General features: G+C 41.4%; 1 protein-coding gene across 3 annotated transcripts in view; it reads left to right on the top strand.

Moving 5' to 3' along the window:
- CAMK1D (calcium/calmodulin dependent protein kinase ID) overlaps positions 1–22322 on the top strand; it is a 322158-nt gene that overhangs the window by 273280 nt on the left and 26556 nt on the right. For all 3 annotated transcript variants that reach the window (XM_053253950.1, XM_053253951.1, XM_053253952.1), the window contains exon 6: positions 13712–13787. In XM_053253950.1, the coding sequence (XP_053109925.1) occupies positions 13712–13787 (76 nt within the window). The remainder of the gene's footprint in view (positions 1–13711; positions 13788–22322) is intronic.

Below are 22322 nucleotides of genomic sequence, written 5' to 3'. Positions count from 1 at the left end.
ATATTTGGGACTTAGGGTGGGAGAGGTAAACACTATTTTGAGGCAAAAAGATGCCTGTCAGTACCATGTTGTGGTGACTTTTGCTGAAGGAGAGGAATAATCAAGTTTTATTTCTCTTCCTCCTGGCTGCTATGCACACGAATTCATACACAAATAGATTCAAAGGCAATGGTATCCCTCAACCATTCAAACAGACAGAAGTATGTGTGTGCATAATATGTGTGTATCATTGTAAAGGACATAGCTAGCTTATGGCATACCACTGGGCATTTTTCACACAGGGCTTTTAGCTTGCATATCCTACAGAATAGAGAGTGTACATTAACATATTGGCCAGATTTATCCCAAAGTCCCTGTGAGCTATCAGGGAGCACTTCACACACAATTTGGGTTTTTCATTATGCGTTAGAGTGTAGCCCGAATTATATCCAGGGTAGAAAATCCACTTTTCACATTGGTTTTTTGGGGGCAGCTTTGAACTTTCAGTAAAGCCTCACTGTAAACTTGCAGTAAAGCCTGCTGTGTGAAAAACACCCTGGGTGATCTTCTTTCTGACTAACTTATTCACAGGACTGTTGAGAGGATGAACCTATTAAGCTGCCTTATAACGTCAGACCTTTGTTATGTCTATCTCAGTAGCTGAACAGGAGCACATAGATATTTTTAACCCAAAAACGTCCTCAAAGCCGTTTACGTAGCAACAGGTATGAGCAATTGGTTCCCTGTCCCAATGGGACTCACGATCTAAAAATCTCAGTACACTGACTGGAAGCAACTTTCCATGGCTCAGATGGGTCTTACCCTGCCCTGCCTGAAGGTGCTTGAACCTGGGACCTTCTGCATGTTAAAAATATTCTCTCCCAAGGAGCTAAGGCCCCTTTCCTAATACAAAGGAGCAGGAAGAGCCACGAGGTGGGATAAAAATGTAAATAAGTAAGGCTTATCCAATGCCTTTTTTGCTTCCCTTGAAATTTCTCTTGAGTTGGCTTAAGGCAGAAGTTCTCAGCGGCAGCTCTCGCCCCCAGACTGGAGGCAGAAAATGGCAGCTCACATCCAAACTAACCCTGTGCCAATGAGGTGGTGGTTTGTCATGCAGTGGGGCTGGGGGTGCAGTATTTGGTGGCTTCCTCTCTTCGCTCTCTAGGGTTGAGGACCCTCAAAGACATAGACACACCCAGCTGCCGAGGGAGAACCGCAGCATATCAGCACAAGTTAGTTTAGATGTCCATTTAAAAAAAACAAACATGCATAGAACTATTTTTGTGTGTTATTCCTACTCTGAAAATTGGCACTGAAGTGAGGGATAGCAAAGGGCTGAAACAGCCATTAGGCAATAGTGAGCTACTTTCAAAGTGACTAGATATCCATTATTAACTTTAGGTTCATGTGCCCTCTGATATCTTACATATTCTGTCCCACTGATGAATTGTTCAACTTATCCATAAAGTGTCAAGATAAATATGGCAACCCTGAAAGACAGACATCTGTATTGCTACACATTCTTCCCTAGCAGTGAACAAAGCATTCTAATGGTATCTGGAAGAAGAATGAACATATTGTTCTCCCCCTTTCCTTAAGGGTAATGAAGGTCAGTGCAGCCTTTACAGGGACATTTTCTTTTGGAAGAGAGCACTGGCTCCTTACAATTTCTTTTTAAAATAATCCATTAATAAATGTATACAGTGAGGAGGCATTAAATGGGCACAGAAACATGCAGGCAAGCATTCACAGCACTATTGGTACCCCAGCATTGCCAAAAACCAGCTAACAGACCTGCATTCTCAGTTTGCTCAACCAGGGAATTAACTCAATCTATTCAAAATAGGAGCCACCTAATGGTACAGTGGGGAAGTAATTTGCCTAGGAAGCAAGAGGCTGCTGGTTCGAATCCCTGATGGTATGTTTTCCAGACTATGGGAAACACCTATATTGGGCAGCAGCGATACAGGAAGATGCTGAAAGGCATCATCTCATACTGCATGGGAGATGGCAATGGTAAAACCCTCCTGGATTCTACCAAAGACAACTACAGGGCTCTGTAGTCGCCAGGAGTCGATACCGACTCGATGGCACAACTTTACCTTTATTCAAAACAGGGTTGAATTTTGAATGTAGGGATATGCCTCAAAAATTTATAAAATTCAATAGGGAGTCCCAGCTGTACCGCGGAATCCCAACTTACACCAATGCCTGGGTGAAGGATCTAGGAATGCAAATAGATGAGATCTGGGGGTGGTGGGGGGGGGCAAGAATACTGGAAAACAAATATGCTGCCAGACATTATGCACAAATATTCAGGAGATATAATATTAAACAAGCCGACCCCCGCACAGAGCATCTACGCGTTTTTTGGGGCCGGCTACCTCTCTTTCCCCCGCCCCAGTCTTCAGCCGGGCCGCCGCCGGCCTCCGCCGCCGCCGGCCTCCGCGTTCGGCCCGGGCCCGCCGCCGCTGGCCTCCGCAACACTAAACTATTTAGGGAAGTGAAATCCAAAACAGATTGTGAAGCACTGCAAAAGAATCTCTCCAAACTGGGAGAGTGGACAACAAAATGGCAAATGTAGTTCAGTGTAAGTAAGTGTAAAGTAATGCACATTGGGGCAAAAAAACCCACTCCAACGTCACATATACACTGATGAGGTCAGAGCTGTCAATGACTGACCAGGAGCGTTCCCAGATGGCAATTTTACTTTGATTAACTACGAAATGGCAAGTGTGCATTCACATATCATCCAGCTTTAAGTCAATGTCCTTGTGAGCTATCGGAGAGCACACCATACATAATTCGGGTTTTTCATTGCTCCTTGGAGCTTAGCCCGCTTTATGTCCAGGTTAAAAAAAATCCACTTTTTGCATTTGGTATTTTAGGCCAATTCGAAATGTCCCTAACTTGCAGAATTTGACCCCTCTTAATCCCACAGTAAAGCCTGCTGTCTGGGAAAGGTCCAGGAGAGGAAACTTGGGGTCATGATGGACAGCTCATGGAAAATGTTGACTCAGTGTGCAGCAGCTGTGAAAAAGGCAAAGAGCCTGCAGGGCAACTGCTCTGAAGGCTCCCTACCTTGATGCAGTTCTGACTCTGTGGGTGGATCGCTGCCCATTATGTCAGCCAATAAAAACAGTGGCCTGTTCATAGTATACAAAGAGGTGATGCTACATCTACTACTGGCAGCTAAGCTGACATGAGCAAACAGTTCAGTAGAATCTCCTACTCACAGAAATTTGCTGAATAAAATACAGGATTTTCTGATAATGCAAAAAGTAATAGATAAAATTGAAATGCAATCACTCAGTCAAAAAGACTTAAGTTTGGAAACTGCATTTAATTCTTTTGTGTACATTGAAGCCTCTGAGGGAAAAGAACATAAGCCCCAGCAATATCATTGCATATTGGTATTCTGACAGATGGGGGGAGGGGAGTTTCCATATATAATAATGATGTCAGCGTTGGGTTCTGAACTGAGAACTTCAAATTTTGCCCTCTTATCTGATAGACTTTTTGATGGTATAAACATCATATACATCTGACTTCCGAGTTATTTTAATTTTTGTTCTGTGTAGGAAATATATTTATGATCAGCTGTTAGACTAATATGGATATATTTAATGTCCTTTGGTAGTGTTAATGTGTATATACATCTGCATATACATCAACTATATTATCCTAAAACTTTATGATAAATAATATGTTAAGAAAAATTATCACCCATGTAGTTCTCCCTACACCACATGAAATACAGATACTCCATGTGTGAACTCATCCCAAGTAACCTGGCTTTGCTTATACGTCTATATTATTAATAGTAAGAATTCAATAGTTCATTCCTGTTTGCAACACTTTTGGGCATGTTTATCTGGAAAGGGATCATAGCATGTGTGTTTGAATCCCTAATAAAGATAATATATAATTAATTCTATGTATCTCTTCTTATTTTTGAAAAAACTAATTATTTAGATCATTGAAATCAGTCATGGCCTTTTAATTAAAAATGTTCATTATTGTTCTGGAGCACACATCCACCCTAGTGCAGAAAGGGCTATCTATATCCAGCACTCAAGGACAGTCACGTGTTGTCGGCAAGGGAACTGATTCAAGGTGCATCATTCTAGGGAACAGATTCTAGGTCCTGCATCTGACTTGCCTAGGAAACCTAGTGCTATTCCTCAGAGGCAGTTGTATACTATAATATCCTTTCTGGGGATTGTCAGCAGGAATATCCATGCTAGCCATGGACATGTGGCATGGCACAGACTTTGGGATTTGGTGCCAAGCCTGCTGCTTTACCAAAATCCTTGCAGCTGGGACCCTCTAACTTTCCCCCAGTGGAACTTGCCTTTTTTTTTAGCACTGTACATGAAACAGCAGAATGAGGACAGGTATAAAGCTGCTCTTGATTATACCTTCTCTCATCTCTTTCTCCCCTTTTTCAATGCCTGCCAACTGCCAAAGTATTAGAGCCTTCACTCCCCCTTCTTATCTTGTTTTGGGAACTGCCTTCCAAGTTCCCTCCCTGAGTCCTTGGCATCTCCAAGATAGGGCTGAGGGAGATTCCTGCCTGCAATTTGCAACCTTGGAGAAGCTGCTGCCAGTCTGTGCAGACAATATTGAGCTAGATGGACCAATGGTCTGATTCAGTATATGGCAGCTTCCTATGTTCCTAGGCACTAGGTTTTTTTGTTTTGTTTGTGAATTTGTTATTCACACTTGCAAATTTGGTTTCACTCAAATCACTCCAAATTGGTCCAAAAAGAGAGATGCAGATGAGTGTAGAATACACATGTGTGAGGAAGCCTGGTAACAGTGGTGAGAATATATGCACAATCCTGGAGCTCTACCATGTGTGTGGACAGTCCTCAACAGGGCCAAACAGAAGGCTACATGCATTTTTAAAATGAGGATTCTTCTATTTGCAGTTCTACAATGTGTGATTCTGCATTTCCTGTTTGTTTTTATTGCTGCTTTAAAGTTTCATAGACCCCAACACAAGCTGGAGAGAAAGTTTGAAAAAATTGCAGTAGCAGTTTGCAGTTGGTTTATAAGGAGCCATTGTATGGGAGCTCCACAGAGATGCAGGGTCTCTGGACTTGCTGCCAGTTTGTTAAAAAGGGAACAATATATTGTGGCATAAGTCTCTGCTATCTATGTTCTCCTTACAAGAAAATGGACAGTTCCACAGTTGCCTATGGAACTTGTTACCTTGGGGTGTGGGTAGTGGTTATGTGATGGTTACATGAAGCAGTACTGTGAACGATTGTTAATCCTGCATGAATTTTAGATGTGATATATGAATCCCAGTGCCAATTTGAAGCATACATTGTATTGTATTTGGCAATACAATGTCTGTTCTGAAAATAATTCAAAAACTATTCCAGGCAACAGAATTATGTTCCAGATTACTGTTATCAATATTTTACTCTTGCAAAGTGGTCACATTGGGCATGCTTACTGAATGGCACTCACAAAATCACAGTAATATCTCTAATGGGGATTTGCCCAATCTTCTCTTTATATTGTAGGATTACGATATAAAGACAAGGTTATTTTTGCCTTTTGCCATCCTGTTGTGGATGGAAAGTCTATTTTCATTCACCACTTCACCCCACATGATTACCATTATTGACAATTGTCATGACTGTAGTGTTAAATTAAAGTACATAACATATTTATTTATTTTACATTTTATATCCCGCTCTTCCTCCAAGGAGCCCAGAGCGGTGTACTACATACTTTGGTTTCTCCTCACAACAACCCTGTGAAGTAGGTTAGGCTGAGAGAGAAGTGACTGGCCCAGAGTCACCCAGCTAGTACCATGGCTGAATGGGGATTTGAACTCGGGTCTCCCCGGTCCTAGTCCAGCACTTTAACCACTACACCATGCTGGCTGGTGTAAATTTGCCAAAAAGTAGTTGCTATAGCTAGCTATAGCTAACATTACCCACACCCCAAGGTAGCTTTAGGGAGGACTAGACCTCAATTAAAGTAACTGCTTGAAGGGTAGATCTCTCCAAATAAGGAAGAAAGCCCAGGATAATCAAATCCCTGTGGCCCAATCCAGAGTGAGGGGCAGGACTTACTGGACAACAGCCTGTAGAGGAGTAGGGTGTGTGTGTGTTATTCAGTTCTTCCCTGGAGGCCTCTGAAGGAGGTCTGATCAGCAACTACTGTAGGACAAAGGGAGTCTAACAGCCTTGGGCTGGGAATCAACTGGAAGTTCCTTACCTGGAAGTAAGTAGGAAGAATTGGGACCAGTTTAGCTAGATGCGCCAGGGAATTCATTTTCATTTAAGTGCTTGGATCTGACTGCATGGTTCTTGTAGTTCCAGGGGAAGAGTTTTACTTGAATGGAAGCAGTGATTGTTGATGCTTCTGTAGTTTTCCTGATCATCCAATTATTAATTAATCCTTGTTATAGAGTGTCACTCCTTAATGGGTCCCACCCTAGTCACATGCTCTTGTAGGGAGGGGTTTTCCACTTTAGTCTCCCAGAATATTCCCTTGGAAGGGTGAATCTGTTCTTCTTCTTTTTTTAAAGGGATGATGGCAGCCTACCCAGGACTCCTCACTAGAGGAGGGTTTTTGTATTTCCCCCCCTCACTTCTGATAGTTACAGATAGCTTGCCCCCCTCAGGCTAAACTTGAGGAAAGTTTAAGAGACTACATTCTGATTGTAATCTCTTGGTGTTTGCAGGAATGGTTTTTTTGTTGTTTGTTTTTCAGTAGTAGTAGTAGTAAATTTATTACAGTCCTTAGACCAGCTTAACACTTAAAATAATACATTTATAATTTACAAAATATTCAAATTGCTAATACAAGCTCTACAAAGTTTGGATACAACAAAACAAAACTTGGCCACATTTATAGAAGTAACAGATTAAAATTTGACAGTAAAAAATCCAAATAAAATTGATCCTTATGGCCAGGATGATTCTTTAAGAAAGGAGCAATAAACTTAATATGAGCATCCCTATAAAATTGACAATACAAAATAACATGAACAAATGATTCTATATCCCCTGAGCCACAAGGGCTTTTTTGTTGTTGTTGTTGTTGTTGCAGGAGATTCACCGAGAAGCATTTTCCAAAACTGCTTTTGGGAGCTATTGCTGAGCATCCACACCTGAAAATTGTTCTTGTGCAATTTTCTTGCACTATTTTCTGTCTAACAATTGGCAGTTGTGATTCCTCTCTTAACACCGACACTGTCCCTTCCACTTTCACAATCCCCTAAGCATGCTTAAGGTGCAAATGCACAGAAAACATAACATACTACTTTTTTAATTTAAAATTTTTGTTGCTCAGTAGTGCTTACATAATCCACCACCATCATACTTCTGTAGAATCCTCCCTGCTCTCATATTCCTGTTGAAACTCTCACGGAGTTTTGATTGAAAGAAAATGTTTGTCTCTTTTCACTCCCTGAAATTCTTAAATTGTTACCTTTTCCTCTCACCTGATAATTCCAAAATGACTTGGCTACGTTCGTACATACAGTTTCCTGAGAGTACGTTCCATTGAACTTGGTAGGACTTTCTTCAGACTAAACATGCATATATTCTCTGGATGAGACAACAATTTCTTCTCCTTTTTTATTTTTTACACTTACAGTAAATTGCTGCTCCTGTGCTCTTTCCACTGTTGCGGGGACAATATAGCCCATTGTAAGGCCTGGAAACCAGTGGCGGTCCCCATCAACCTTAAGTGTGGCTCCCTGACTTCTTGTATTGGGTCTGTTTGATGCTTTGGCAAATACTCTGCACAGTCCCCAAAGCACTCATCATTCCCACTGTGTAGTGCTGTGCTTTGATCAGTGCTGGGGAGGAACTCCTTTAAAGGAAATGGAGCCCTATTGAGCCCCTGCACCATCTTGGAAGATGCACTTCTTTTTTTAAACCAAAGTGGCCCCTTCTTGAAAAATAGTGAAGATCACTCATATAGCACAAATACTGCTTTATACAAATGGGGTGGGTGGGGGGAAAACAATAGGGGAGCCGTGGAGGAGAAGGACATGGAGATGCTCAAGCACAGATACTGCTGCTGCTCCTACACTCAGAAGTCCACCCCTTCAGCTCTGGGTTATAATGGGAAATCACTAAAATGCTTATGACTGGACTGTTATAACAGCCCACATGGCTGTTAGCTCATGTTTTCTATTCTCAATTATTGAGAATAATTGGCCCTATTGAGAATAGAAAACATGAGCTAACAGCCATGTGGGCAAGACATCAAAAGGTATAAGAGATTTGGGAAATTGCATTAATCGGGAATAAAACACCTGTCTCCATATTATAGCATAGGCACTATCTTGGGGACTACAGGTATTCTTTTATAGTAGTTATGCCACTGAAGAAGGCCCTGTATAGGCCAAAATGTGTATGGCGATATTAGACAAGGGAGTACATTTCCCTTGTGTGATTTGTAGCTGATGTCAGTTTCCTACAAGATATGAAACTTGCATCTTTACTTCATTCAAAGATGACTGGATTCCTCATCACTTCATATTGGACCTTTAGAAACCCAGAAGGACATTGTATGGAGGGTTCAACTGCAAGTTGCAACATTTCTTGCGTACCCACTTTGGAGACTTTAGTAGTGAGGTTAATTTCAAATGTTCACCACATAAGCATGTTTTTTCTGTACTCATGTTTTAAAATATAATAATAATAATTATTATTATTATTATTATTATTATTATTATTATTATTATTATTATTATTATTAGATTTCTATACCACCCTTCCAAAAATGGCTCAGGGCGGTTTACAAAGAGAAATAACAAATAAGATGGCTCCCTGTCCCCAAATGGCTCATATTCTAAAAAGAAACATAAGACACACACCAGCAACAGTCACTGGAAGTACTGTGCTGGGGGTGGATAGGGCCAGTTACTCTCCCCCTGCTAAATAAAGGGAATCACCACGGTAAAAGGTGCCTCTTTGCCCAGTTAGCAGGGGTGTATATACATATACATATACACACTTCTGTCTCTCTCTCTCACACACACACATCATCATCATCATCATCTTCTTCTTCTTCTTCTTCTTCTTCTTCTATATATACATTGTCTCTACTGATGCTTTAACTGAGATTCTTTATCTGATGCTTTTCTTTATATTATTATTTTACTTAATGGTGCTCAGAGGCATTATATACTTCTGCTACCTATAGGCCCATTCATACTTTTAAAGCATAATTTTGCAGGCGTCTACATAGTGGTAGGTTCCTTTTTGGTCTATTTGTATGCTTGGTTGAACTCATTTAGATCTTTTTTAGTTTTACAGACCCTTGTGAGACCATTATACCACCAAATTTCACCCAAATAGCTCAAATAATTTCTATTCGGGTACATTATAAAGTTTTAAGGCTTGACTTTTGGCACTTTAAATCTTCCTGTGTTATCCTGTTTCTTCTTCTTGGAGAAGAAAGAAAGTTGCGACTGTCTTCTTTGAACCACTTTGAAGTAGTTCTCTGCAACATTGTTACTGTTGGTTCAAATCTCTGAATCCCCAAGAGAGATAAAGAAGGAAGCAGTTAATCTGCTAGGGACAGATCACTGCAGGGGAAAATATTTATGCAATGAGAAATGAGGGGCCATAACAACCTGTAGAGGAGTGTTTACCAGCATTGGGAGCCAGCCCTCCCATTCTCTCCACCTACAGGCAATACAGTGAAAAGAGACAACTGCAGCCCAAAGGTCAACCCAAAGAATAAACAACATTCTGTTCAATTGTGTTTTTGTTTTACTGAAAGGGAAACACACTCAGTATTTCAAGACAATGAGGTCATTCTCACAACCAGCCCCATCCGGGCAGGGCAGTGCTAGCCCGGTAGGGCTGGTTATGATAATCTCCAGGATCACTCCTGATCGTGGCGCTCCTCCCGCTGGGTTGCCCTGATTTGAAGGTCAAAGGCCTCCTACCTCACTGCCCATTTATGTGGGCAGCCCCTTTTAGGCTATCAGCAGCCATATTCGCTGTAGAGCCAGGGGGAAGGAGCAGCCAGGAGATATACCAGTGCACTGTGCTGCTTGCGCCCTGCCACTTGTGTGGGTGAGCAAGCGGCGGAGCCCTGAGCACCATGAAGTCAGGTCGCAAATCATGTGGGGGGAAGTAGGTAGTATCCTGCCTTCCCCCCAGCCCAACAGCCATGTGAACAACCATGCTATTTATCAGATTTGGTCCTTACAATAGCACACATCCCTTACTAGCTTGCTTGCAGAAAATAATCAGAAATCATTGCAATCCATTTTTATGAGATGGAACATTTTAAAACAAATTCTGAAGTATGTTTTCCTTTTAACTTGTATTTACAAATTATTATTACTTATAAAAATATAAGTATCCTGCCATTTTATCTTTTAAAGGAACCCCAGATGTAGTCTTCATACAAAAACGTTAGGAGTAGCTAAAAGGCAAAGCGCAGCTGACAGTTCGCAGGCCCCTGCCAGATGCTCTATAGCAGAGCCATATCCTTCCAGTGAGGTGGGAGGCCAGCAGCTACAATACTGAACAGGCTTGTTTTTGTAGGGCTTTCCACAACTGAAAAGCTCCTCTCACACCAATACTCACACTTTCTTCACATGGCAAGGGACCCTGGAGAAGGGCTTTGAAAACCTATGAATGGTCAGCTAGGTACAAAAACAACCAAGGTGGAATCTGGTTATCCTGCCTGGGAAGAGCGTTTCACGGCTTTTCTGAAACCTCTGAAAAAAGAAACCTTTTGCTGATCAACAGAAGTTAATGATGGGCCCAAGAAAAAGGCTGGCAAGGCCAATAATAGACAACCCAATTCTTTAAACTTGCATACAAATAACCTGTTACTGTGAGTTTGATCAGTTTAAGTGATGCAGTACTAACAACCAAAAAGAAAACTCCACATGCTACAGGCTATTTGGATTATTGTTATCAAGGAATCACAGCAGTGGCTTTGAAGGCAATACATTTTAGATTTTAGTAGGGATGCTGTGAATATTCATGATTTTCTGCTTCAGATTAAAAAAAAATAGCACATAACTGTTAGGGTTATATATCCCAAACAGTACATTTGGAATTATCATTAGATCTTCAGGAGATGGGGGGGGGGCAAATGGGCTCCCAAGCATCAGCTTGATGCCAGTTCAATGTAAGTCAATTGTAGATAAATAATATCCATGTGATGTGCAATGATTATTCAGATCTGAATTCGACTGTTTAAGGAGATGTCTGCACTTCTAAGTGGGGAAAATATGGTGCACAATTAAGTCAATTGTAGATAATGATGTATACAGGTGGACCTCTGTATACGTGGTACTACTATTTTCGGGTCCGTGTATCCACGGTCTGAAAATAGGCATCCAGCCTCAGTATAAGCAGATACAGAACAGGTTAATATATGTAAACATGGTTCTTAGGGGACTAGAAGTTATCGCCAAGGCCATTTCCGGCCACAATTTTGTTTAAAGGAGCTATTTTGTGGCTCTTCTGTTGGAAAAAAATGGTTTTTTCCTGCTATTTTTCACAGAAAAATGGCCAAATTGATGGTTGGGGGGGGGCATTGCTGGACAGATGGAGACCCACAGAGCACAGTACTGCACTTTCTTTCCGTTATTTTCACTGTTTTTCATCATTTTTAGGACTTTTTTCATGCAGGAACCTAACACCCACCCCGATTCCCATTGCCCCAATGCCTCATTATCCGTGGTTTAATTACCCGCAGAAACATATCTGATAATGAGGTAGACCTGTATAATGTGACAGTGATTCTGTTGCATTGTGAAAACCTACCTGAGATCCATTTTTGCAGATATTTATCTTGAACATATAACATACAATGCTAGCATCCAGTAAGGCAAAATTATCTTCAGAGGTAAAGGAGCAGGTTTTGGATAAGAACATAAGAACAGCCCAGCTCGATCAGTCCCAAGGCCTATCTAGTCCAGCACCCTCTGGGAAGCCCGCAGGCAAGGCGTGAGGGCATGCCCTTTCTCCTGCTGTTGTTTCCCTGCAACTGGTATCTAGAGGCATCTTGTCTCTGAGGCTGGAAATGGCTAACCACCAGACTAGTAGCCATTAATAGACCTGTCCTCCATGAATTTGTCTAAGCCCCCTTTAAAGCCATCCATGCTAGAGGCCATCACCATACCTCGTTGTAGATAGTCCTAGTTCTTAGGTAATTTTTTTTGTTGTTGTTTAGCACAAATTCCTAATCCTCTTCTACTGTGGCATCTTGGTTCAGAACGACAAACAGCTAGCCCGGTCTCTGACAACCATGGCACTTCATTAGTCACCTGGCTAGAGGAGCAGTGACAGCCTTTGCAGGAGAGGTCACATATTGTAGTGACACACTGCACTGGATTGCTATCTCATCCTCAGAACTTCAATTGGCAGCACACTGTTGTGGATCTGTCAAACTGTCTTAGTTATAAATGTGAATTCGAGCTGATAAAAGTTTTGTGAGGTTTTTTCTTGGCAGGAAATCGATGGCCTTCCATCAGTTGTTTCTTTGGTTGTTTTTATTTGCAATCCTCTATCTGTTGGATGCTGATTATGAATATGATTCATAATTTAAAAATAAAAAGCTCTTTAAAAACTTTCCATTCCAAATTGTGAATGTGGGGGCTTATGCCAGGAAGGTGGCATATCCGTTAGCAAGTGGATTGCTAGCCTCCCCTCATCCATCTGTCAGCTGTTCCCTCATAACTTTTGTGACGCGGGGGGAGGGATTCGCCTCCTGTTTTGTCCCTACCTTTCAGAAATAAGATTTTCTTTGCAGCCTGAATTTCCCCTTATGAGTAAAAATATCCACATAAGTAAGGATTATACACTTTCTTTCCCTAAGGATTTTGACTGATGGCAAGTTCACACAGTTGCCATCAAGCCGTGATGACACTCCAAGCATGCCTGACTGCCTCTGGTATGCATTCACATGGAAACATGTGTTGGAAGTTACAATAGAATCTAAGATATATGACCTTATATCATAGGTATAATATGTAGAGACCTGATGTTTATGAAGCACTCATGTAATAACCTCAAGACAATATCCCAGATGAGATTTCAGCTGAGTCAGTCTCACACATTACTTTTCTTGCAAGTATTCTACTCATATGAGCAGTACAACATTGGAAAGGAACTTGCATGAAATCACAGTGTTTTACCATGAGTGGGAAAATTCTACTATGTTTCTAAACATGGAAAGAGAAATGCAATCTTCCAGAAATCCCCTTTCACATTATACAGTTTGCATGTGTAGACCATTTCATACGTGCAAATATCTGTGAGTGCGAGCTGGCTGAAACATAAGTTGAAAATATTTTAGAGAGTTGCTACAACCATTTCCTAATAAGTGAGAGATTCTATGAAGAGGTAACTTGTAAACCAGTCACAGAAATTAGCAAACTTTCAATGATGGGTGAATGGTGGAAAATAAAAGAGAATTTTCAGAGTATATCTGTGACATATCCATATGACAGCATTTTAACTGTTCTGGATATTCCCCAAAATATGTTATCTTGGGAATGCCATGTACACTGATGTTGCCGTGTGTATGTAAAAGCATACTGATAAATAAATAATGCCTGGTACAGCCTTTATTTTTGAGAGGCTCATAACTCCAAAATTCTACCTCAGTTGCAAATGGTTGGAACAATGTATATGCAACTTCCATGAGTTCTCTGTTCTGGCCCTTTCACTGGAATTTGTGTCATTTATTGACTTTTCCCCCTTCCTTATTACAGCTCCTGAAGTTCTTGCCCAGAAACCCTACAGCAAAGCAGTGGACTGTTGGTCCATTGGAGTTATTGCATATATTCTGTGAGTACTGTTAAATAAATTAATGTTACTAATTTCATGATTAGTCTAAAAGATTTATCACACTGCCTTTGAATGGTGTGAATGGGTGGTTGGTTGAGATAATATTAGAGTTCTTGAAGGTTTTGTTCATATCCCACCCCTGCAAACCATAGATAGTATTAGATACTAAAACATAGGCCTGGTTTAGAATGTTGGTGGTCCTCCACAATCACCTGTTTGAAATCCGCATCCACATAACCGTTTGAGCGGTGGATCTCATAATGAGCCTTTGTATACTGAACCCATCCTTTTTCTGACCACAAACGCTGTGATTCATCACCAGCCCTAATCTTTGTTGGTATGTTGTAGGCCCTTCATAACAGAAGGTTCCAAGTTCCTTCCCTGGTATCTCCAGATAGGATTGAGAGAGATTCCTACCTGTAACCTTGGAGAAGCCGCTGACAGTCTGTGTAAACAATACTGAGCTAGATGGACCAATGGTCTGGCTCAGTATATGGCAGCTTCCTGACTTGAAGATAGTCACTCCTGTATCATGTTCCTCGACACTTGAGTACCACAAGTGGTGATGGCTAGTATCTATGATGATTTTTTTAAAGGATTGTATAAAATAAATCCTTTTTATGTGCCATGATAGCTATGTAGAGATTTGGTATATCTGTGAATACCGGATGTTGGGGACAATTGACAAGGGAGGGCTGACACCACCTGAGCTTCCAGAGGCATCTGGCTGGCTCGTTTCAAAAACAGAATTGAACTATGTATGAATTAAACATACTTAAGATCTGAAGAGGAAGTTCGACTGAGTATGTCTTGGTACAGTTGACAGCAGTAAGACCTAGAACCTTACTGCTGTGGTATCACGGTTACAAAATTATCTCCAGACAATAACTCAAAAGCCTTTCTCAGACAGATTAATAAAATGTTGGTGGATAATCTAGATAGAGAGATTTTGCTAGGTGGCAATTTTAACTGAGTTATTTGCAGCAAAATAACTTGCCCAGAATCAACTCTAAATCAATTTTCAGACAACTTTCAATTTTTTTTGAAGTAGTTTTGCAAATGTTTAGAGATGGTTTAATAAACTGAAGAGAGAGTATACCTTTTTACAGTTCTGCATAATTCATATTCCTGTACTGACTAGAGATGTACATGGAATCGGTCCGAACGACTAACAGTTCCGCCGGTTCAAAGGCAAAGGAGATAACTTTAAGGGCAGGGCTGCACATGTGCCAGGCACATTCACTTACTTCCAGTATGACGAGGGGATGGGGTGGCAGGGAGGTAGGCTGCCACACCACTGGACTGGTTTACAATGGAGTGCTGGTGGGGGGAAAGCAGCAGGAGGGGTAAGTGCACGCTCCCCCACCCTTAAAGTCATCCCCCCCCACACCTTCGAACGTCCCTGCACCGGTTCCGTGCACATCCCTAGTACTGCCTTCTTGTTACAACTTCCTGATTAATTCAATCAGTTTAGAAAGTTGATATTAACCCTCAGATAAATACAGATCATGCATTATTGGAATTGGCAACTGGAAACAGAGAAAGGTGGCTTAAGTATTGGCAGTTACTTTTAAAAAAACCAAGATATATAATGGCATTTTAGAAGGAGTTTTCCCCCAGTTAAATAACACTCCAGATGCTAATTTGATCACTTTGTGGGAAGCTTCAAAAGCTGTCATTAACGGTGATTAATCCAGAATATTAGCTTTTATTAATCCAGAAGGTGACCTTCTAAACAAAAAGATTTTTTAAAACTACACAAACTTGAGTGTTAGTTAATAAAATAACACACTTGGAATACATGAAGGATGCGTTTTTCAGTTGCTTACATAAGATTAGAAGCAACTAGGAAGCAGCTTCATCTATTAAACTCTGTAGAAGTAGATAAATTGTGTTTTTTAAAACAAACCACTTTACTCACATCCCCTCCAGACGATTGTCAAAATGGTGGGAGTGCCATTCGCGTTCCCACATGATCCATTTTTGGAGAGTCAGGACAAAGCGTCCTGGCCTCTGGGCATCCCACAATGCACCACGCACCAAGCGCAGTGCATTGGGAGATTCCCCCAGGAGGCGGGCACTCTAGGCGTCCATCTCTATGTGCAGCCAGGCTGGAAGCAGCCCGAGTTTGCAACCAAGCAGGAAGCCTAAATTAAGGGAGTGCTCGCTCCCTTAACCTCAGCTAACAGCCGGACTAAAAAGCCAGGCTAGGTGGTGTTACCCCACCGAGACTGGGCCCAATCCCAGCAGTTAACAACCAGGAAATAATGTCATTTATAAATGGAGTCTCTTAATCTCTTATTGGAATGATAAAAATCAAGATAACATACAGTCACGTGTGCTTTTAATCACAATTAGAAATAATTTGTGACAGAAGGTATTTAATTTCATTTGTAAGTTGATATCGTAGTCTAGTTGTAAATTTAGGTAATATGTTTCTTTCTAAATGCATAATATTTTTGTTTGTAATACATGTCATTTTTATTTATTTTCCTTTTTTATTTCTCAATTTGTGTGTGTGTTATCACATGCATTTGGTAATATAATTGTATTTATTGTATTGTTCAATTTGTTGGTAACTAAAAATGGGGAGGAAAGAAAAAACTTTCCTCAGAGAGCTTTGCCATCTGCCTTTCTCTCGGTGGTCTTAAGATTGTTGAAAACCTGCTTCTTGAGGAGGGCTTTGGGGTTTACTCAGGAATACAGGAAGCCCTCATTATCCACGGATTTGTGAATTGCAGTTTCACATATCAACAGCTGGGTCTTAGAGACCCAGTTTCCTTATCCACAGACAGTAAAATAGGTTATTTTCACCTATCCATGGTTCCTGGGCTTCCTGAAGTGACTCCCAGTGTCATTTCCAGCCCAGAGGGAGCACGGAGCCATTTTGTGACTCTTAAACAAAATTGTGGAAAATAGGAGGGCTTGGGGGGGGGCATTGCTGGAGAGCAAGCTACAGTGCTTTATTCCTCTTATTTCTGTCACCCCCTGCTTTGGGACTTTTTGGGGGGGATCAGGAACCTAACCCTTGGATTCCCATAGGGGATAAGGGGGTTATTCGCAGTTTCCATACTCACGTTTGTACATGAGAATGGAACTCCCGCAGGTAAAAAGAGCCTCCTGTACCCGTTCTCTTTGTCACATGTAGGAGCAGCATGGGCATGCACCATCTGAATGACACCAACCCTAACCCCAAAGTGTGAATGAAATGCTAGTTTTAAAACTGAAACCTCTTCTAGCACCAAGTGCCCAATCCATATTACCTCCCATAGCTACTTTTTACAAAAAAAGAGAGAGTGGGTGAGATTTCATCTAGTTCAGCCTTGATTATTTTTATTACTATTAATACACTTATTCTATCTGGAATATTCTGAGGTACTGCCCAATACTACTCTACTATGGCTTTAAATAACTGAAGTTGTATTTTAAAGATTTTATTATAACTTTGTCTCATGCATTGTGAGCCACCATAAGAGCCTAAATTGACAGGCTTAGTGGAATCATATTTTAATAAATAAAAATACCATATGTCTCTACATGTACTTGATCGCAGAGCAATGGGGAAAGAAACTAATCTGATATACTGCTCTTTTTGATTCATGATTGAATATATTATAGATTACAACCTGAAAAAAAGTAAAAATCTCAGACAAATAAGATGTATTAAGAAATATTACCCTTGCTTCAGTGCCAGCTTGGTAAATCTGTTAAATCTGATCCAGGTCTCAGTGACTTTTTGATCAGATTTTAATAGAAAACTCATTTTGTATGAAAGTCATTACTGATTTCAGCAGCTTGAAACTTCCTGTTATTCCATATGCTACATTAGCTTTATTTTATTTAAAGCCGTTATATTATGAATTCCAGATTATTTCCCCCCGTTACAATTTATATTTTAAAATTGGAAAATAGAAGTAACTCAGTTCTGCCCCACTAGAGGTGCAACAACACCTGTGCACAGCAGGATCCCCATAAGGCAGGGTTTCTCAACATGTGGGTCCCCAGATGTTATTAGACTTCAACTCCCATAATCCCCAGCCCCAGTGGTCTTTGGCTGGGAATTATGGGAGTTGAAGTCCAATTAGATCTGGGGACCCACACGTTGAGAATCCCTGCCATAAGGCATGGCATTCCTATCCCCCCCCCCGCTGCCCCCACATACACCCGAGACACTCAATCATGGAAGAGCCTGCCATCACAGATCCAGGATCCGCCTTTTCAGACTTAATGCCAGCAAATCTGCGAGTGGTGGGGAGGACAGCAGTGAGTACAACCTACACAAGTACAACCGTTTGATAATAACGTCTAAATAGGGCTTGTGTGTCTCCTATATCCCTGATCAGACTTCCCACATCTACTAAGACACAGAATGTGAGCACAGAATGTTTCTTGACCAGTCAGAAGGAGCTGACCTGGACAAGGATCTGGAAAGCACACACAGGCGTCTCACCCAGCACAGTACCTATGCAACACCACAGAAGGATAGGGGACAACAAGGCTCTGTTATGCCCTAGGGAGATTCCAGAAGCCTTGGATCATGCCATTAGCATAATAATGCTCACTCAGAGGTACACCTAGGTAATTTTGGAGCCTGGACCTAAAGGCCTTTGGACCACCCCCCAAATTAAGCATCATCATGTTCAGCCGGACAACCACATCACCTGGGACAGACTAAAGAGGATGGGGGTGGCAGGAGCTGTTAAGGCCCTGGACTTCAGCAGGAGTGCCTCTATGAGCACTACATTATCTCAAGCTTTGTTAAGGATCCCTCCCTCTCCGGTTCATCCCCCTCCGGTGAATGTGCAGACGACTTCCGGTCACTTCCAGACCGAAGAGGGGGCGTGGTGGCTTGGAGGTATGCTGCCACCCTGCCAGTCCTGTTTTCAAGAGGCCACTGGAGGGAGAATCGTGGGGGGGGGGGTAAGTGCACCCTCCCCCATCCTTAAAAGTTCCTCCCCGCCTTTGAATCGGCTCCTGCCGGTTCTGTGCACATCCCTAGATCCTTGTTGGCCTTCAAGAGAGCCCTTCAAACTTATTTGTTTAGTTTGGTCTTCCAACATTTTTGAATTGTTCTTGGGTGCTTTAAACTGTTTTAAATGGTTTTAAACCTTTTTAAAATTTGTTTTTAATATTGTTTTAAGTTGATTGTTTTAAATGATTGTAGGTTTTTTTGTCTTTTTGTTGTGCACTGCCCAGACCTTTGGATAGAGTGGTATACAAATGAAATAAACACACCCTCATGTTTTGTAGCAAGCAGGCTTCTCTTTCCCTGCCTTTCCCTACTATGATTTTTCCCTGTTATGGATCCTTAGCCTATGCAAAGATCTGCTCCATAGACCAGAACTTTATTTTTGTGTTGTTGTTTTTCCAGCTCCCAGACTTCTGCAGAATCCATCCTCCCTCGTGATTTTCAGTGCTCCAACCAGACTATTGCACTATTTTTGCTGTGCCAGCTGCCAGCCAGTAGGGATGTGCACAGACCAGTTCGGTGCTCCTTTTCTGGAGCACCGAACTCCAGAAAAGAGTTTGAGCCGGTGTTCAAGCCAGTTCAGAGGTAGGGGGTTCCTTTTAAGGGGCAGGGAGGGTGCCTTTACCTGCCCTGCCGCTTCCCCCCACACCGCCGCTCTCCTCAAAAGCGTTGGTGCGAGGCTGTAGTGTACCTCCTTGCAGCCCCAGTGAACATCACCATGCAAATGGCCGATGCACGTGCAAGGAAGATGAGGAAAGGGCTTATTTGGAGGCTGTAGTGCTATCAAGACTCATTTTTATTAAGCGGTTCCTTGGCAAAAATAATGGAAATAACTGTCATTTTGTGTTTGTCTCTGAAGAGTGTGTTAAACTTGCAGAAGATTGTTTGTAAACTACTCTAGGCCTTTTGAGAAGCCAGGGTAGAAATTTTAACAAAATTAAACAAACACTTTCAGCCAGCAGAGAATTAAGAATTTGTTCTCTGAAAACAGTGATGTTGTTGCCAGTTCAGAAGTGCCGGCAGTCCCCACAGCCATGGCTGCCCCAATAGCCACACCCTATAGCAATGTCCCAATGGCCACACCCACAATACACAATACCTCCAAATGGTCTGTTTATATAATTTGTATTTTTAATGCAGTTTTGTTGTTTTCTGTGTAAACATGCAGGCCGTTTAAAAAAACCCCTTTTAAACAGAAACCTGCCCCAAATTGCCCTTTTTCTTCAAAGACTATGGGGAGACATGATAAAGTTGTATATAATTATTCATGGTGTAAGGAGAATGGATAGAAAGAACACTAGAATCAAAGATCATCCCGTGAAACAGACAGCCAGGAAATTTAGGATTGACCAGAAGGAAGTAGTTTTTCACACAGCACATAATTAATATAGAGCTTTTCTGCATGGGGCTTTTACAATACTTTCGCACACTGAAGCTTGGGGTATGTTCATATGAATTTAGCCTGAATTCAGTACTGAGACAGCAAGGTACTGTTCATATAGCAAGCAGAATGATTGAGGTTTTGTCTTTACAAATGGAGCTTACCACGGAGTATCTGTGTCCAAAAATAGTTGCACTTTCTAAAACGTTTTCCTGGGATATTCCATCATTCTGCGGAGTATGGTTCTGATGTTTGGAGAGACCCCGCGGATAAAGTGGATCAAGATGAGATGGAGGTGTGGCTTTTCCAAATGTCTGATTACATGATAGCCCTCTGGGCAGACTTGTTCCTGTGCCCTGAAGTCAAATTCCATTAATTCATTTCTATTTTTCCCCTTTATTTTTAAAAATTCCTCCTTCCTGAAAAGCATGACTCTTTCTTATTAAAAATAATTGCCATGGGTGTTGCGCAAGACTGCCACATGTCTATAATAGGGTTTGTTTGTTTGTTTAGTCAGAGAGGTAAATGAAAAATAGAAGGGCTGGTCATGGAGCTCTAAAACCAGGCACATTTTTTAAAAAATTCCATGTGGATCTTGCACAAACCTGTCATCTGGTGGATGGTTGCACATTTGCACAATATCAACGGGGAAAATTTTTTTTAAGGAGAACACTCTCCCTGTCTACATTTTCTTAATTAAAAATCATTCTGTTGACCCAATGGCTTCAAATTTAATACACGGAGTCCTGCTATCCTGTCCTACAACTGTGCCTCGTTTCAGAGCCCCATGACCAGCCCTTCTCAACTTACATCCCCCCCCCGGGCCCCTAATTTTCCATAGAGAGAGAGAGAGAGAGAGAGAGAGACAGTGTCTTATATTAATTTTAGCCCCCAAAAATGCACTAGGGCAATTAGCGGTACATCAGAAAGTACTGCTAGGTCCTACTTTCGGGGTAGGGCTTACTTTCGGGGAAACAGGGTGTGTGTGTGTATATATATATATATATATATATATATATATATATATATATATGTCACACTTTTATGATTTCTTTTAAATAGAAAAGGTTTAAAAGAATGCAGGATATCCACCACACATATACACATATATGCTCCTTCTCTACCTGTGCTTTTGAATAGGAAGGAGGACACAGAGAGCCCACCTCCTGCAACTCTTGGCCAAAAATGGGCCAGCAGGGAGAGCATGCAATATGAACAATCCCCGCTTGGGAAAAACATAAGAAACCCTAGCCAAACTTCATAAGATATAGTAATATGAATGGCCCTTCTTTACTCCAAATTATGTCTGAAAACGTTTCTTTCTGCTTTGACTACTCTTGTCCTAAGTCATTCAATGTTAGGCAACTTCCTCCCACACTAAAACCTGCGGTCTGGACAGGCTCCTATGGAATTCTTTGCCATGGAATGTTGTGATAGCCACCAGCTTGGGTAGATTTAAAAGGTGCTTAGACAAATTCATGGACGACAGGCCTATACTAGCCTTGATGACTATATACAGGATGCCTCTGAATATCAGCAGCAGGGGAAGAACAGTAGGAGAGAGATCATGCCTTCATCTCTTCCCAGAGGCATCTGGTGGGGACACTGTGGGAAACAAGATGCTGGATTAGATAGATCTTTAATCTGATCCAGCAGAGCTGTTTATATGTTCTTATGTTAGTACTCCCCGCACCTTTTTCTCTTTGCATCCCATGATATAATTCCAGAATAGCTGGGCAGAAAGTTCTCAAAACTTGTATGCAGGATGGGGGGAGACTGGGGACCTGTCAAATTTCTGACTGGACATCAGCTATATAGACACTGTACCTTGTAGAAATGCACCAGGCAGAAATTCATCAGGTAAGCAGTTTCTGTTGAATTTCTGCATAGATGCATCCCTACCCAGCCCACTGTCCAGCTTAAAGGTCAAGACAAGATATAAATCACAGAGCCTAATTTGTAGGGGTGTGCAATTCGGATTTTTGGTGATTCGGTTCGGGAAGTTTTTCTGAAGGGATGTTGTCCCTTATTTTCTGAGGTGTGAATTCTCATTCAATGATAGCAGATGAGATTTTTTTCAATTAAAGAACTCTCACGACCCCACTTTCACTTTTTCACACTCTCATTTACTATGAATATCAATCTAGCACACTGCACCTTATGAAGAAAAACCTCAGAAATCCAC

The sequence above is a fragment of the Hemicordylus capensis genome, chromosome 5 (genome assembly GCF_027244095.1).
Source record: "Hemicordylus capensis ecotype Gifberg chromosome 5, rHemCap1.1.pri, whole genome shotgun sequence".
Taxonomy (NCBI): domain Eukaryota; kingdom Metazoa; phylum Chordata; class Lepidosauria; order Squamata; family Cordylidae; genus Hemicordylus; species Hemicordylus capensis.
Note: the sequence above shows the minus strand (reverse complement) of the source record. Positions and strands in the feature narration are given on the sequence as shown.